The 17,241-nt window shown below is 49.9% G+C and overlaps 1 protein-coding gene across 5 annotated transcripts; it reads left to right on the top strand.

The window, feature by feature from the left end:
• Window positions 1–52: 52 nt before the first annotated feature.
• On the top strand, window positions 53–14,709 carry SPRY4 (sprouty RTK signaling antagonist 4). 5 transcript variants are annotated; one of them, XM_008954503.5, is made up of 3 exons: window positions 53–254; window positions 5,294–5,344; window positions 9,974–14,709. In XM_008954503.5, the coding sequence occupies exons 2-3, from the start codon at window positions 5,323–5,325 to the stop codon at window positions 10,918–10,920; spliced, it is 969 nt and encodes a 322-aa protein (XP_008952751.1). In that variant the 5' UTR covers window positions 53–254; window positions 5,294–5,322; the 3' UTR covers window positions 10,921–14,709. The 5 variants fall into 5 exon arrangements, with proteins under 5 accessions (XP_008952751.1, XP_008952752.1, XP_003829154.1 ...); XM_008954504.5 differs by lacking the exon at window positions 5,294–5,344 and adding an exon at window positions 7,991–8,068 and having other exon boundaries at window positions 56–254; XM_063604660.1 differs by lacking the exon at window positions 53–254 and adding an exon at window positions 289–1,208.
• Window positions 14,710–17,241: the final 2,532 nt, after the last annotated feature.

Below are 17,241 nucleotides of genomic sequence, written 5' to 3'. Positions count from 1 at the left end.
TCGCGAACGGCACGCGTGCGCACTGGCGCTCCCTTCCCTCCCATTCATAAAAAAGCCATTTTCCCAGGCAGTGGTTGCAACATCGCCGCGGAGGTAGGGAGCTGAGCTGACAGCGCGGAGCTGGCGCTGTGGAGCGCAGGGAGCCTTGCCGGTTCCTCCGACCGGCGTCTGCGAGTACAGCGGCGGCTAACCTGCTCCGGCTCCAGGATTTACACAGACGTGGGGCGATGCTTGTGACCCTGCAGCTCCTCAAAGTAAGTCCATGGCCGGTTTGGAGATCTGAAACTGCCCCGCTCTGAGCCGCGACGCGACTCCCCTCTTGGGCTGGGGCAAATGGTGCGCTATTTCTAGGCGCGCCTCAGTGTTCCTTCCCTCAGCCTGCGCCTCCTTGAGTCGCTGCGGTGCGCCGCAGCTCCCTGACGCCCTCGGCCCGGCCGGCACGGCGCCGGGGGTGTTCACAGCCTGGCACCGCCGTTTCCGACCCCTGGGCATTGCCAAGCCCGGCTTCCCCGCCCTCTGAGACTCGGGAAGCCCCGTGCGTGTCCCGGGAGTTTGCCTCTGGCCTGGCCTCTTTCCTTCTCCTGCCACCATCCGCCTCGAACGCTGGAATGGGCGTCTCTGGGCTTGGTCAGGAGCCACCGTTTGGGTCGGGGGGCGCCCTCGCTCTGGGCGGCTCGCCCACCTCCCAGCTCGGTGCCCACGGTGCCAGCTTTGCCGTGTATCTCCCAGCCCGCCGTAGCGGCCTATGCTCGACGTAGATTTTTTCTTTCTCTTCGGAGCCGTGACGGACTGAATTCCCTCCCCTTCTGCCTCTCCCTCGATGGTCAGCGAGGGGCTGGCTCAGGACTGGGCATTCCTACTCCCTCTCCTTGGCGAGGCGGTTCCTCGCCGTCTGACCTTTGCTCCGCTGCCGCATTTTATGCTATGCAACTGCCTTGCAGTTGACTTTTTCTTGCCTGGCCTCTGTAAGGCCTGAGGCTCCTCGGCCACCCTGTACCTCCCTATCCTCGGGCACCGAGCTGTGCCAGGCCCCGGAGCCCCCAGGCCGCGCTAGGGCTGCGGTGGGGGTTGAAGGTGCGTTTACATAACACCAGGCGTGTGGGAGCTGGAGGAAGAGGTTGCGAACGTAGGAGAGATAAGGCTCCTACTTTCCCTCCTTCCTTCTTGGTGGTACCAGGCTTGACATCACAGAGAAGAGGATAGAGACGGTATGTTCTGACAAATTCTGAATCGCCAAGACCCCGGGGACAGTGAGCTGGGTGAGGGCGGGTTTGGCTAGCCAGGGCAGCTAGAGCTTGGCTCCATCACTGGGTCCAGGGCTGTGCCCAGTTCCCCCTCCATGCAGACGATCAAAAAGCATTTAGACAGTAGCTGCTCTTGTGCAAGAAGACGGTTTCTCAATTCTCCTTGATTGGGGGCAGGGGGTTGTGGGCAGGAGAGGCAGGGGAGACAGAAAATGGTTGCGTGGCTTATAGGGCTGAAGGATGGGCAAGAGGCGAAATGGGCTGGAGGGGCTAGATGGTAGGCAGAGTAGGGAGCTGCTGGCTGCCTCTTTCACCAGCTGCTGGAGGGGCATCCATATTGCCAAGGCCTCTGTGAGGGCAGGAGGCCGCCTTCTGGCGCAGCAAGGCTTCCGTACCCCCCAGCGCGGTTAGTGCTGGAAAGAAGAGTGTACAGTGGGGTGCCCAAACCTAGTGGCAGCCCCTTCTTTCCTGCCTCCAAATCAGTGGCGTGATTCTCTCCAGTTTTGGGAGAGGCCAGACACACTGGAGGCCAAAGAACTTGCAGAGGGGCGGGAGCAAGCACTCGTCTGTGTCTGTAGCTGACCGAGGCACTAACCTCCCTGACAAGTCTCTCGGGATTCAAAGCTGGAAGGTATACGGCTCAGAGAAGTTGGGAACTGCGGGTTTATCAATCTCTTAATGAGCTCAGTCTGGCCTGAGGCCCTACCCAATATTGCACTGGTGGATTTCACAATGTTTGGAGTTCTCCAGATCTTCACACAAATGGAACATAAACATCTCTGAAATTTTCAGCCTTTTTTTTTTTTTTTTTTTTTTTAGGGCGGGTGTCAGGAGAACTAGGAGAGGCAGGGCTGCAGTTAAAGATTTCTCTTTCTCTCTCCCTCTCTGTCTCCCAGAAGTGTGGGAAAGAACTAGTGGAGATGTCCAGTGTGAAATCACATTTCCTCTTTCCCATCTCTTGGGAGGGTTCTCACGTGCTGCCAGGCTCCAGCAAATCCTAATGTGGTGAACAGCACACACACTTACCAACCACGCCGTGTGGCCAGTACGGGTGTAGGGTGGGGATTTTAGAAGCAGATTTCTGAAATCTTCATGGACAAATATTGGTCAGTTACAGTGAGCAGACTTTAAAGGCATCTGTTGGTTATCAGGAGTCACTCCCTTTCGGTGGAGTGTAAATGCCCTCTTGCCCTTAGCCCTCCTGCCCAGCCCCATGACCTTTTCCAGATCACCCTCTGAAATGGCCTCATCTCACTGAAGCTTTAGTTGGGGGCTGGTGGGAGGAGACAGAACACATAGTAGGGCAGAGGCTGTGGACAGGTGGACATTTGGAGCTTACGGATGTCGTTTTCATTTATATGTATGTATATTTTTTTGAGACGGAGTCTTGCTCTGTGACCCAGGCTGGAGTGCAGTTGCGCGATCTTGGCTCACCGCAACCTCCGCCTTCCAGGTTCAAATGATGCTCCTGCCTCAGCCTCCCGAGTAGCTGGAATTACAGGTGTGCGCCACCACACCCAGCTAATTTTTGTATTTTTAGTAGAGACAGGGTTTCACCATGTTGGCTAGGCTGGTCTCAAACTCCTAAGCTCATGATCCGCCGGCCTCTGCCTCCCCTGGGATTACAGGCGTGAGCCACCGCGCCCGGCCTCACATGTCATTTTTATCTGCATCCTCCCAGAATTGGCGGAGAGATGTGGCTCTTTGGAAATCTGTCCTGCCCAGTTCGCACCCACCCATGACCCCAGCCCCAACTTTGGTAAACCAAAGGTTTGGCTGACTTTCGTGAATAATAAATGAAAGCAGCCTTTCAGTGCCAAATTTGAAAAATCAGTGATATAAAAGTTAAGAGAGGAATAAAATCCATTAATACTTACAGAAGTGACCCTTGAGCTGTGTTGCTCTGGGATTTAATACTTTGGGACCATATGTGGGGATTCCAGTTTACAGGGCTGAATGTCTCGTGGTTTGACATCTTCTAGCTCCAAGATTTGTGCCCCCACAGTGTGTTTTTCTGTCCTTGGGCTGTCCTGTTGATGAGGGCCTGGGTGTTGGCGCAAAGGAGGCCTAGGAAGGAGCCCTCCCTCTTTATTCAGAAAAGTCCAGTGTTTCTTGGAGAATCATAGTGTTCCATTTGGTTCTAAATCCACAGTGTTTGTCATCTGGCCTCTACTTAGGTGGCAGTTCCCTTGTGATGACAACCTGGCTAAGGATTCTCGCCCAGGCCTCTGAATTTGGAGACAAAGTTGAAAATTTGGGGTTTTGAATGTAGACATGACAGAGTTTTTAAGGAAGGGAAATGGCTAGAGTGGAGAAGGTTCTATCTCAGGGCCGACCTTATCTCCCTGAAAGGAGAAAGCAGTGACTCATTAGAATATGTTTTTGCTCTTTCAAAAGAGCCAGGGGAAGGTGAACAACTTTCAGAAAGCTGTATTGTCCCTTCCAGACCAAGCCAGGGGCCAGAACAGAGCAGATGTGTGACTAGGCAAACCTGCTAAGCATGGCCTTAGTTTCCCCATCTGCACAGTAGAGAAAATAAACTCTTCCCCAAGGGGACAGAGGCCAGCAGAGCTGCTAGTGAGCGGCCAGGACTAGGGCCATGCTCATTGTTATTATTGGGCTCCTAGGAGGAGGGCCTAGTTTTAAGGGTGCCCCTTTCCTGCACAGGAGGTGTGGGGTGTTGCATGATGTAAGAGGGAGGGTATTCTTGGCTCTCGGGGTCTGGGGCCACCCTGCAGATCCGGACAGCTGACAAGGCTGGGGAATGTATCCGGGACATGTGGCTGGGCTTAAGAGGCTCCACAGTTCAGCTGTGATCATGATTGTTCTTTCCAAGGACAGGCCCCAGTCAGTGAAGGAAGCAAGGGCACAGGGGAGGGAGCACAGATGTGCTGGATCTGGCGGAGAAGGGAAGGGGCCCTTCGGGGCAGGTGGCCACTTGCAGAAGAGTGGTTTCCCTTGTCAGTAGTCTTTTTTCTGGTTGGGGGAAGGGGAAGTCATTTCCTGCTCCTGTCCCAGGAGTAAGCTAAAATCTATTACTGTAAGTTCATTTCTTGGTCGAGGGTAAGAAGCCAAATAATAAGATCTTAGTGTCTGTGGGAGGAAGCCCTGCCCTAGGAGTCTAGGGTTCTGGTCCCACCCAGACCTGGACTTGGCCAGTAGTTCCCAAACTATGCCAGTGGTTAACAGGCTCCTTCTGACTCCTTCTTTACTGACTCTTGGCTTCTAATCCTTCTTTATGGGAATCTGAGCAGACAATTAAGGCGGTAATACAGTGAAGCAGAAACTCGAAGCTGATTAAATAGCCCAAAGTCCAGCAAGATTCCCACCCTTCCGTGTGCTGGGGCTTTGGAGCTCAGCTGATTGGCTGTGAAAGAGAGAAGAGAAGAGGGTTGGGAACCGGTAACGTGGTGGGATGAAGTGATGAAAAACAACCGTTTTTTTTTTTGTGATCTCTGACAGATTGTGGCCAGAGGTGAGCTTCTTAGTGCTGGTGCTGGGGGTAGGGAGGTGGGGGAAGGAAGAAGGATTCATAGACAAATCCAGCTGCCCAAATGCTTTATTCTTCCACTGGGGCCATTCTCAGCAGAGATTGTCTTTCTTTGCAGGGTATAGGGAGGGGCAAGTCCTCTGCTTCCCTCAGCATCCCTCCCCCTCTTTTTAAAGTCCTTTTAAAGCAATAAGTCATTATTTGGTTGTAGCTTAATTAGCTAAACTGGAATAGTGTCACAAAGAACCAAGCAATAGTGGTGGGCAGGCTCTCTGGCAGCCTAGAGACCTTTAGTCTGAGTTGTTTAAAGGGTTAAACAACCTTCACTGAAAGAACCCGCTGAGACTGAATGGGGCAGTGCTTAAACTACCCATTCATTCACAGCCTCTTGCCAGTTTGTCATTAGCTGACCTGTAGCTTTCAAAGTACAACTGTCAGGTTTTCCCAATATTTCCCAACTCACCTCCCTAGGGTAAGTCAAGGGGAGGGTGTGGGTGGGTGGGATTAGGCATCCTGCTCAATTGTGCGGACATTTAACATGCCTCTTGATTCTTTTCAGCCAGCCTGTATTGAGCGGTTTGCAGCCTGATGCTCAGCCCCCTCCCCACAGGTACAAATGCAGTGAGTGTCAGACTGGCTGGTTCTGGGCTCCCAGACCCGCCAAGCAGCAAATACAGTGTTGCGCGTGTTCTGGGGATTTTGATATCCTGCTGATTCAGTATTCTAGGACTCTCTGTGCCCTGGCTCCCTCCCTTCCTCACAGACCTGGGCCAGGGAGCCCCATCAATGAAGGTACCCTAGGGACCCTTAAGTTCAACTTGATAGGTGGGGAGGAGTAGATAGGTGGGGAGGAGTAGAGATTCCTTTCCACCCCAGGGTTTCCTTTTGGGGACTGGTTTGTAATAAACTCCTACAAGTGAAATCCATTCAACTATAAGAAAACTAAAAATGAAACAACTTTTAAGACGGGGGATGGCATGTAACACTGAACTGGAGTGAAGAGCACTTGAACTCTGAGCCTTCCTTGAATGAGAGAGATTACAAACCCCCACAGCCTTCACTCTCCACATTGAAAATTCCCCTCCCTGGGGTTCAGGCTGATGTAAGCCCCATCTGGCTTTCCTTCCCTGTTGGTTGCATTGCAGAGCCCCAGGATGTTCTAATGATGTTCCGTGAGGGCTGGAGGAGTCCATGGTTGTGAAAGTGATGGCACTTTCATGCCTTTCCATAAATTCCCAGAGGTTATGGAGGGCTTTTGCAAGTCATTGTAAGTCAGGGCTGAGAGGTTAATATTTCAGCCTCTGAAGCCTCTGCTGTCTTGGTTCAAATCCTGCTCTGGTCACTTGCTAGCTCTATGACCCTTTGTGTTTCCATTTCCTCCTCTGTAAAATGGGTTCTCTCTTGAAGTATGGTGAGGATTAAATGACTTGATTTATGGTGAGAAAATAAATCACTGAGGGCTTAGCACGGAGCCTGGCACCACGAAATGTTTCGTAAATATTAGCCGCTTCCATAATTATTATTTATTATTATTAGAAGGTTGAGTGGAGGTAAAAGTCCCTTCCCTCTTGCCAGTTCGTAAGAGTACCACCTAAACTTGATAGAGGTGCTTCTTTGGCTAAGTTGAGTGCTGGGTTTGTTTCTCTGTCCAGTGTCTTCCAAATTGGCCATCAGTCTCTTCCAAACTGCTTAAATGAGGCAAAACCTCCTCTCTCTTATTTATATTATAAATCTCTTACTACCTTGCAGGGGAAGCAGGGAGCACATATTAAATTGCACTTAAGATTGTCAGCATTGCTCAGAGTGGAGGGTGGGTGTTTCTCAGTAAGTAGAGATTGATCTACCAAATCAACTGAGTTGTTTTTTCTTTTTCTTTCTTTCTTTTTTTTTTTTCTTGAGACGCAGTCTTGCTCTGTCACTCAGGCTAGAGTGCAGTGGTGCGATATTGGCTCACAGCAACCTCCGCCTCCTGGGTTCAAGTGACTCTCCTGCCTCAGCCTCCCAAGTAACTGGGATTACAGGCACCTGCCACCATGCCTGGCTAATTTTTGTATTTTTAGTAGAGATGGGGGTTTCATCCTGTTGGTCAGGCTGGTCTTGAACTCCTGACCTCAAGTGATCTGCCTACCTTGGCCTCCCAAAAGGCTGAGATTACAGGCATGAGCCACTGCGCCAGGCCTTCTTTCTTTTCTTTTTTTCTTTCTTTTTTCTTTCTTTTTTTTTTTTTTGAGACATCATTTAGCTGTGCTGAGGGGTTCTTAAATAGGCAGCTCAGAAAATTGTTTTCCTTTGTCAGCCAAATAAATTCAGCAGAGGCTCTTGGAGGGTCCCTGCTGGTGAGGGGTGAGGCCAGCAGTGGAACTCTGATTTGGTTTTTGCTGAGCTGGTGGTTGAAAGGAATCCTACTACATCGGGGTTATAATAGGGAAGATACATTTTAGAATATGCCCAGTGGAGCCATCGGATGCTGCATCGTCCCCAGAGAGCCAAGTCATCGTGGGCCAAGCTCCCATCCCCATGTCTGGCCTCAACTGCAGGCCCAGATGTTGACAGCTGCCTCTGGAGGGTTATGGGAGCCTGTGAATGCCAACATCCCCATTGCCTGCAGCGGCTGCTCCCATCCTGGCTTCCTGGTGGGACTTTTCCATGAATTGGGGAATCTGCTTTCTGATTCCAAGGCCTAATAAAATTTCTGAGCATTGCCCATTTCTTTTGCTTTATCTGTAGGACATGGGCTGTTTTTAAAGAACCTCACAAATGAAAAAAAAAAAAAAAGTGAATCTGCTTAAGGAAAGGGAGTCTTTTACTTTCTTCCACAGCATGACCAGACCCAATCCTGGTCCTGAGAGACAAAACCCAACTATATGGGGCAATAGAAGCTTCAAACTGCTGCCTACATTGTGTTGGCAGGACCCTGAATATTCCTGACATGGGTTTCTGGAACAAGGGACTCATGTTATCATTGTCCGGGGGTGAGGGTTCTGGCTGGTGCTGGAGAATCTTATCCGTGGCATTTTTAATTCTTAGGCCAAGTCACACCCTTTCCTCCAGGCAGCGTCCTCAGTGCTGGACCTTGGGCTCCTAATCCTGGCCTCTTGCCCCAAACTCATTTATTCTAGAAGCAAGGCTTTGGAACACCTATTGAGAATAAGTGGGCAGGCTGAGGTAGCATTCCCTGGAATTCCTACGTTGTCATCAGCCTGATCCTTGGAAAAACTCCTCTCCATAGATGCTTACTTGCATTCCCTCTCTCCAGCCCTGACCACAGGATCTCCACGGGAGGCTGCTTTGGCAAGTGGCTACTCTTTGGTGGCAGACCTGCCAGACACTTAAGGTAAACTCTGCCACAAGGAAATCGCCAATTCAAAGGTGATGCTATGGTTTCATCCGAAGAGAACATGGGGGCAGGCACTGCCACTAGGTAGGCTTTCTCCAAGACAGGAAAAACAAGGCGTGTAAAGAAATACCAGCATCCTTTTAAGTAGGCAGGGCCATGGGAGCAAAGCCAATAGTTGATGCCCTGCGTGAATGGGAAATATCAGTTGACTGAGCATTGAACCTCGCAGAAAAGACTGGATGCTTTTTGGATTTAGCAGTGTAAGTGATATACATACTGGAGCCCCGTGGATAGCCCCCTTTTTATCCCCTTCATAAACTTTTATCTAGAGCTAGCTTTTTATTTTAGACAGGTTCTAGATAAACCTAACAGCAGAGGGGCAGGATCAGCTCTCCTAATTAGAACATCGTTAGCATCTTGATGCAAATTTAGTAAATGCAAAAGCATTTACTAAAACCCCACCCCATAATACATTAATGCAATGGCCTTTTTTTGGTTTTGTTTTAAAGACTTATCTTTCTCTTTTACCCTCCCTCCCCATTCCCTGGGGTTCTTAAGATTGGGGTGGAATCTTCCCAGAGTGTAATCTTTCCCTTGGATTCCAAATTGTATCCCCTTGAGCAGAGGTCTTGGCCTTCTGCTGCTATTTCTTTAAATTGATCTCCAGCAGAATTCCAAATGTAAAGGTCAGCAGGCAAGGAAATGGCACTTCTAATAGAAAACAATGTGCACTTTCTAAATTTGAACCAAGCAGTTTCCGCTCTTTGATTTAAGTGACTTCCTGGGGTTCCGTGTCAGGCACTGCAGTTGAATCTCTGGCTGGATTCCAACTTAAAATTGCACTCTCTCGGTGAAATTAGAAACTGATCCAGGGTTGGCTTAGCTATTCTAGTAAATAGCATTTAGGCTGAATGTTCAGCTCAGCACTTGGAAATGGGTGATGTGAGTGCCCCTCGAGAGGATTTCCCATCCAAGTTGTCAGAAGCTCACATACCCAGGGATTATTAGCCACTGCAGGTTGCTGCTCTTAAGAAGTGGTAGTAATAAGTTAATATCCTGGATGTGCAGGCATCAGATACAGCCCTTCTCTTGTGAATATCTGAAATAAAGGGCTTGTTTATCCAGCTGATAAACTCCATGGGAGCACCCAGAGCTGTCTGTTGAGTTCACCACATTGTCCCCAGTGCCTGGCACAGTGCTTGGCAGGCAGTGCTTGTAAGTGCTCAGGAGATCTAAACTTATTCCCTGGGGTAGCGATAAATTGTTGCTGCGTGCCAGGTAATATGCTAGGTAATAGATAGTATTTTCTCATTTAATCCTTGCAAGAGCCCATTTTACAGATGACAAAACCAAAATTTAAGGCATAGAGATGAAAGAACTCATTCATAGCAATATTGCTAGACCAAAGTGAGAATCAAATTTGAGTGTTGTTCCAGAGCCTGTGTTTACATCCACTGAGCTATGTGTCTTAAATAAGGAGCATGTTTCACAGTGACTAAGAGAATGAACTCAGGCTGCCCAGGTTTGAGTCCTGCTACTGATAGTTTTGGATAGTTTTGTGTGACTTTGGACAAATTAATTTGAACATGTCTTTTCTCTAAATAGAAAAGGGGGATAATAGTAGTTACGTTTTAGGCTTATCATGAAGTCAATGACTTAATGCATATGGTGCTTAGGAGAGCACCTCCATCTTAAGTGCTCAGTAGTATTATTTCCACCACTGACTTCTTGTCATTATTAATCATCTTAAGCTTGGGGAGTCACTGGAAAGTCCACAGAGGGCTTTTAGTTCCTATGTCAATTGGGCGGCTCCCAAGGACCTGATGGGGGGTGAGGTATTGGCAGGCCACATACTGATGCCTGGAATCCATTCTCTTTTCCTTTTCCCCACCCCACCCCCAGGGCCCCTAGAAGCCTGTTTCTCCGTACAGTCCAGGACCTCCAGCCCCATGGAGCCCCCGATCCCACAGAGCGCCCCCTTGACTCCCAACTCAGTCATGGTCCAGCCCCTTCTTGACAGCCGGATGCCCCACAGCCGGCTCCAGCACCCACTCACCATCCTACCCATTGACCAGATGAAGACCAGCCACGTGGAGAATGACTACATAGACAACCCTGGCCTGGCCCCGACCACCGGCCCAAAGCGGACCCGGGGCGGGGCCCCAGAGCTGGCCCCGACGCCCGCCCGCTGTGACCAGGATGTCACCCACCATTGGATCTCCTTCAGCGGGCGCCCCAGCTCTGTGAGCAGCAGCAGCAGCACATCCTCTGACCAACGGCTCTTAGATCACATGGCACCACCACCCGTGGCCGACCAGGCCTCACCGAGGGCTGTGCGCATCCAACCCAAGGTGGTCCACTGCCAGCCGCTGGACCTCAAGGGCCCGGCGGTCCCACCCGAGCTGGACAAGCACTTCTTGCTGTGCGAGGCCTGTGGGAAGTGTAAATGCAAGGAGTGTGCATCCCCCCGGACGTTGCCTTCCTGCTGGGTCTGCAACCAGGAGTGCCTGTGCTCAGCCCAGACCCTGGTCAACTATGGCACGTGCATGTGTTTGGTGCAGGGCATCTTCTACCACTGCACGAATGAGGACGATGAGGGCTCCTGCGCTGACCACCCCTGCTCCTGCTCCCGCTCCAACTGCTGCGCCCGCTGGTCCTTCATGGGTGCTCTCTCCGTGGTGCTGCCCTGCCTGCTCTGCTACCTGCCTGCCACCGGCTGCGTGAAGCTGGCCCAGCGTGGCTACGACCGTCTGCGCCGCCCTGGTTGCCGCTGCAAGCACACGAACAGCGTCATCTGCAAAGCAGCCAGCGGGGATGCCAAGACCAGCAGGCCCGACAAGCCTTTCTGACAGTTTGTGTCGAAGCCCCAGTGCTCTGCCTGGAAACCTGGTTCTCTTCTGACATCTAAGAAGACTGCAGCAAGGTCAGAGGTTTTAGCCTCCTGAGGCTGACCTTGCTAGTCTGCCCACTCCCTACCCCCAGCTTCGGAAAATACAGAGACCACCACCACGTACCCTGTATTCCCCAAGATGATGAAGAAGCACTTTGGGGCTTCTTTTTCAGGGTCCTGAAACTTTGTGTCAAACAGACAATGCAGGGGCAGGGTGTGGTTTGGGGGGAAATTTTTCTTTTTCAGAAGACAGAACACAGATGTGGACACATATCCGGAAACTGCAGCTGCTTGAATGCCTTCCCAGCCCCTCCTTCTCCCTCCCTCCCTCCGCCCCCCCCCTTCCTCTTTTCCATTGTCTTTGGCTCTCACAGGAGCTAGCTGCCTGGGAGGAATTGTTAACTGAGTACCAGGGTACCTTTAAAGAAGACCCTTGGAGTCTTCTACACCTTCTTCTCCTCCCCCATCTCACTCCACCCCACTTTGTCCCTGATGTCTTGGGGAAGGTGTAGAACACCCTAGCAGTTCCTATTGTATATACTTGGGAGCCACTGAGAACAGAGGACGGCCAGTGAGTCCAAGCCTCGTTCCTCCTCCTGCCTCCCCGGAGCCACAGGATGGATTTAGGAGCCACTGCTCAGTGCACTTCTCCCTTCCAACTGCATCAACTAACTCTCGGGGGTGTTCTGCTCACCACACCGTCCTTCGGTTCTTACTGAGTCAGACTCGCCTGCCCACTACGTGTCCTGGGTTCTCTCTACTCAGATCCCTTCCAGAAACTTTATATGGGTAGAGGAAGCCAGGGCGGCAAATGCGAGACCAAATATCATTTTGCCAATGAGTCTGAGGCTGTGGTCTCTGGATCCAGTCATTATGTTTTTATAGAATAATTAAACCGGATGCTAACGGTGTTTTAAAAAATAATAATAAAACAACTTGTTTCCTTTTGGCCACCCCCAGGAAGGGCTGATTTCAAAATCTGGGGGCGAGCAACCTCAAGGAACACAATTTCCCTCCCTATCAACAAGAGGATTTTAACAGCAAAGAAGAGAGGCAGCACCTCCCATTGGCAGAATGACCGCTGAGCCAGGCTGGGTTTGGGTTTCTTCTCTTCTGATTCTGCTGCTCACTGTCATAGCCTTTTGTGTATAGTGATGTGTCTGTATCTTTAATGTAAATAGAGAGATGATGAAAAAAAGAGTCTATTTTAGTGTTAGGAAGCCCCAGCAGGGGAGTCGGAAGAGCTTGGAAGAGCTGGGGAGAGGGTAGGGGAAAGGTTTTTCCAGGGGCCACTGGGTTTGAGCCCTGCTTTTGTGCACAGCCACGCCACCCTCTCCCGACAGCCCTCAAAGACGTAGCAACTCTTTCTCTCAAGGTGCTAAAGGACTCAGAAGGTGCAGCACGTCCAGTGGGTAGGTACTTGTTGCATGCAAAAGCTGTAGTGTATCTGGTCCTTCCTCCCCAGCTGTTGTGTGGGGTTCTTGCTTTGTGTGGTATTTTGTTTTCCCCTCTAACGAGAGGGCATGGCCTGAGTCAGAAGAGCTACCCCAGGTGAAACTGGAAGTGCATGAGGCAGAGCGTCCGTAGCATTTCCAGTTTGTTCTGTATAGGAACAGAGGTGCCTCCGGGAAGGAGGCAGCGAGGTAGGTAGCTATGATAGGCAGGCACCTAATGCTTCTCAAGGACTTATTTTTTCCTTCTTGAAGACTAGTAGTAACATCTTATGATTTAGAGTAAGTTAATTGTAACCATAGGTATTTATTGATTGGAGGAAGGGAGGGTCATATTTTCGGCTTTATTTATGTAACATTTGCTAGCTTGTAAAAGGCGAATGTGAAATATTGCATCTGCATTTTCCAAGGCTGATTCGTGTAGCTACCCTTGCCACAGTTGTGACGGATGTATGGAATTTCTTGAACATTTCAGAGGGAGTGGTAGAAAAAAAAACACATTCAGCCAACCACTTATATGAATTGAATGTATCAGAAGTGTACTGAAGGGACTGGAGATGGTCTTCCTCAGATGAGGGGGCCCCAAAATTGATAGTGCACATCTGCACGCTTTCTGCGAGGCCTCAGAACTTTTCCCAGGGCCCCTCCCTCAAATTGTCTCCATGGGAAACTTGACCCAGTGGCAAGTTGCACTTTGGTAATCTTGGTGGTCTACACACCCGTTCTGTGGAGAGTCGATTTACATAAGCTGTGTACACACACACACACACACACACACACACACACACACACACACACACGCCCCTACCCCACACTGACTGTCTACCGACAAAGACCCTATTTCCTGGCAAACGGCCTCCTGAACCCTGACTTTTTGTGTACATACTTGTAAACACGGATTTTTCTGGGTTTTGGTTTGCTTTTTCCTTTTTTCCCCCTGCCCCTGTTCTAGCTTGTTCTTCTTGGTTTGCTTTCAACCTGCTTGATGGATGTCTGCAGAGTGCTCTCTAAGAGTCCACCTCAGTGCCTCGTGTGCTCAGTGGTCATGGGAAGGAGCGAAGGAACCATCCTTGGTTCTCCCAGCTTGGTTGTGTAGCAATCCCTCAGCATTGTTTTTCTCAGCTTCTTGGCAAAAATTAAAAAAAAAACAACAACAAAAAACAGAAGAATAAACTGGCTTGCCTGTGGACCCTCCCCCGCTCTGGGGCCAGTCGAGAGCCACTGAGGGACCCAGCACTCAGAGACACAACACACATGTGTAGCTGCTTCTGGCTGAGTGTGTTTCCTGTCACCAATGGCCTGTTTGGCTGGACGATGCCTCGGCTTGACCTTTTTTGAAAAGTGCTGGTTAGTTCCCGCCCCTGGTAAACCTGGGGTAGGTGGGGGTTCTGTCTTAACTCGAGGGGCACCTGGGATCCAGGACGCTTCTAGGGGGCTCTGGCTGCCCGTGTTAATGAAGGACAGCGCTTCCGCGAGCACCCTGGGAACTGGGTCTTGGGTAGCAAAGCCCTCCCAGAGAAAAGATGGGCACAACTAAGGCTTTCCTGAGCAGGAAGGGGGTGAAGACCAATCCCTTCCTTTGGTCCTTTGGTACGCACCCCCTCAGAGCTGAGATGGAAGACATGGCTAGTTCTTTTCAGCCTTGTGGAGCCTGTCAGTCGCCATAGTACCTCGAGTGAGGCCCAGCTAGATAATGACTTGTCCAAGATGGCACACGTGGAAAGTTGATCTGCACCAGAAGCCGGATGACTGTCACCTTGAAGCATCCTGTTCTCCTTGTGTGCTGTCCCAGGAAGTGTCTGGCGGGCGTGGGCAGCACAGCTCTACACTGTACAATTCACTAGGGCATCCTGCAAGCCTCACTAGCCTTCTGGTTCATGCCTTTGACAAGCATTTTTGTGCCCCCTCTGCTTACTGTGACAGTCGATGATGAATCTTGCGTTGCCATTTTCTGCTGTGGGTAACTGCGTGCAGTGTCTTGCCTTGCTTTCTCTTCTCACTGTCCCACAACTTGGTTTCATGTTACAAACAGAAAAGCTCGAGGCTCCCACCCCGCCACATCCCAACTTCATTTCCCCCTCACTGTAGCCCATTTCCACCCCACCACAAAGTTGCCACAGAAGGTTTTCTTTGTATAGAATATTTATTTTGAAGCTCTATTTTAATAGTATTTATTTTAGAAAGTCTACTATTGTAAGAGTTCTTCTGTTTGTGAAGAAAAAAACAAGTTAAAAACTGAATGTACTGATTTAGAAAATATATATAAATATATATTGTTAAATATACACGGGACTGCCGTTTCTGGTGTGTTTGTGTGTTTATTTCCCTGACCTCTTCAGCCAGCAAGGCCTCAAGTTTGAGAATAAGCAGCCACTGAAAGGGGAAGAGAAGATAGGGCTTCCTGGGCTGGGCAATCCCTTCTCCCAGCTCTAGGACGACCGTAGAACCATCGGAGGAAAGCTGCTCTTCATTATGAAGCGGAATACTGCAAGGAGCTGCTAGAGCCTCCTTCCTAGGAAAGCTGTCCCCTAAACTGGAGTGTGCTGCAGATGGACAGCAAAGCTCCAAAACTGGGAAGAGGTAGAGGGGGAAAAGTGTCATCTGACCTGTCCATTCCTCTCCCTTTATGTCCTGATTGCCCCCAAAGCAGGTTTTCACACACATGAACACACAACATACATGCTTCAAGGAACTAAATAGAAAAGCCCTTGGTCATTTCCGTATTTTCACAGGATTGGTGCATATTGCACAAAACTAGTCCTTTTAGCCTCGAAAGCCTGCCATCCATTTCATGACCTTCTAATGTACCTTCCTTCTGTTTTTTGTTTTGTTTTGTTTGAGACAGCATCCCAGGCTGGAGTGCAGTGGAGCGATCTCACTCACTGCAACCTCCACCTCCTGTGTTCAAGCAATTCTCCTGTTTCGGCCTACTGAGTAGCTGGGATTATAGGCATGCACCACCATGCCCGGCTAATTTTCTGTATTTTTAATAGAGACAGGGTTTCACCATGTTGGCCAGGCTGGTGTCAAACTCCTGAGTTCAAGTGATCTGCCCGCCTCTGCCTCCCAAAATGCTGGGATTACAGGTGTGAGCCACCATGCCTGGCCAGCACCTTGCTTCTGATTCCCTTGTACCCCCACCCCTGACCAGTGCACTCAAACTTTAGACCCAGCCACTTCTCAATTTACATAGCTATGGGAACTTTTTTATTTTTCCAAGACAGAGTTTTGCTCTGTTGCCCAGGCTGGAGTGCGGTGGCACAATCTTGGCTCACTGCAACCTTCCACCTCCCAGGTTCAAGCAATTCTTGTGCCTCCCGAGTAGCTGAGATTACAGGTGCATGCCAGCATGCCCAGCTAATTTTTGTATTTTTAGTAGAGACAGGGCTTCACCATGTTGGCCAGGCTGGTCTTGAACTCCTGATCTCGTGATCCACCCACCTCGGCCTCCCAAAGTGCTGGGATTACAGGCATGAGCCACCACGCCCAGCCTTTTTGTGAGATGGAGTTTCACTCTTGCTGCCCAGGCTGGAGTGCAGTGGCGCAATTTCAGCTTACTGCAACCTCCACCGCCCAGGTTCTAAGCGATTCTCTGGCCTCATCCTCCCAAGTAGCTGGGACTACAAGCACACACCACCATGCCTGGCTAATTTTTGTGTTTTTAGTAGAGACGAGGTTCACCATGTTGGCCAGGCTGGTCTCGAACTCCTGACCTCAGGTGATCCGCCTGCCTCGGCCTCTCAAACTGCTGGGATTACAGGCGTGAGCCACCGCGCCCAGCCCACTATGGGAACTTTTTAATGACCTTTTATTCGTATGCCAATCAGGATGAAAGTTGGACTTTATTTTGAACATGTGAGCACGTACCTTGTTTTCCAGAAATCAATAGTTTTTTTTTTTTTCTATTACCAATAATTGGGGGTAAATAACCAATAGTGAGGGATGGAGGAAGAAAGGGGAGTGGTAGAGACAGATCAGGAACTGTGGGTCTGGTTCTTGGTTTTTCTAGGGGTTACCAATTATGGCCTCCCAGGATCCTTTGTGAAATCCAAACCTTGAGTTCCTCTTAAGAGACATCCAGATGCGTGCCAGGATCCCCAGACGCTGCCCAAGAAGACACAAAGGATGTTCTTCAATGTGGGCTTGTTTGCTCTAGAACTTTTAGAATAAAGATAGGCCCTGACCTCCCGCTCTGTGGCCAGACCATGTGGCCTGTCCCATTCCTGCAGTGTGGACCAAGGTTAGGTAATGCTCCAAGTCCTGCTTCACTGACAAGGTAAGTCACTGGCACTTAGAGATAATCGTCTTTTTAATTGGCTCAGTCCCAGTTCGTGTACACCACACTTTGATTCAGTCTAGGGTTTCCTTATGGGTGGGCACATGGGGCAGACCTACCCCTGGTTCTACTTTAACAATTTCTAGTGCTTGGAGATTAAAAACAATGACAAAAATCTATACAAGGGTTTGAGTGCTGAACATCTCAGGCACCCAAATGCTCTTGGGGAAACAGGAGCCAAGCAGTATCCAGAGAAAAAGTTCCACATGTGCCCCTCTTATCTTTATCCCTCTGGCCCCATGCCTTTGGTTCCCAGTTATCAAATGGCGTTGGAGTAGTAATAACGGCCATCATTTATTGAATGGCTTCTTTTCTCCAGGTACTGAACATCCATGGCAGACGCTATTCTTTCCCTCTTAGAGATGCAGACACTGAGGCTCAGAGAAGTTGTCCCGCACCCAATATGTGGTGGAGAGGTAGAGGGTAAAAACATCAACTGAAGGATTTAGCATTTGGGGAAGAAGGAAGAAGCCCAAAATGGAGTAGATCAAAG

The sequence above is a fragment of the Pan paniscus genome, chromosome 4 (assembly GCF_029289425.2).
Source record: "Pan paniscus chromosome 4, NHGRI_mPanPan1-v2.0_pri, whole genome shotgun sequence".
NCBI lineage: Eukaryota > Metazoa > Chordata > Mammalia > Primates > Hominidae > Pan > Pan paniscus.
The sequence above is the reverse complement of the archived record's forward strand: the minus strand, read 5'-3'. Positions and strand labels throughout refer to the sequence as shown.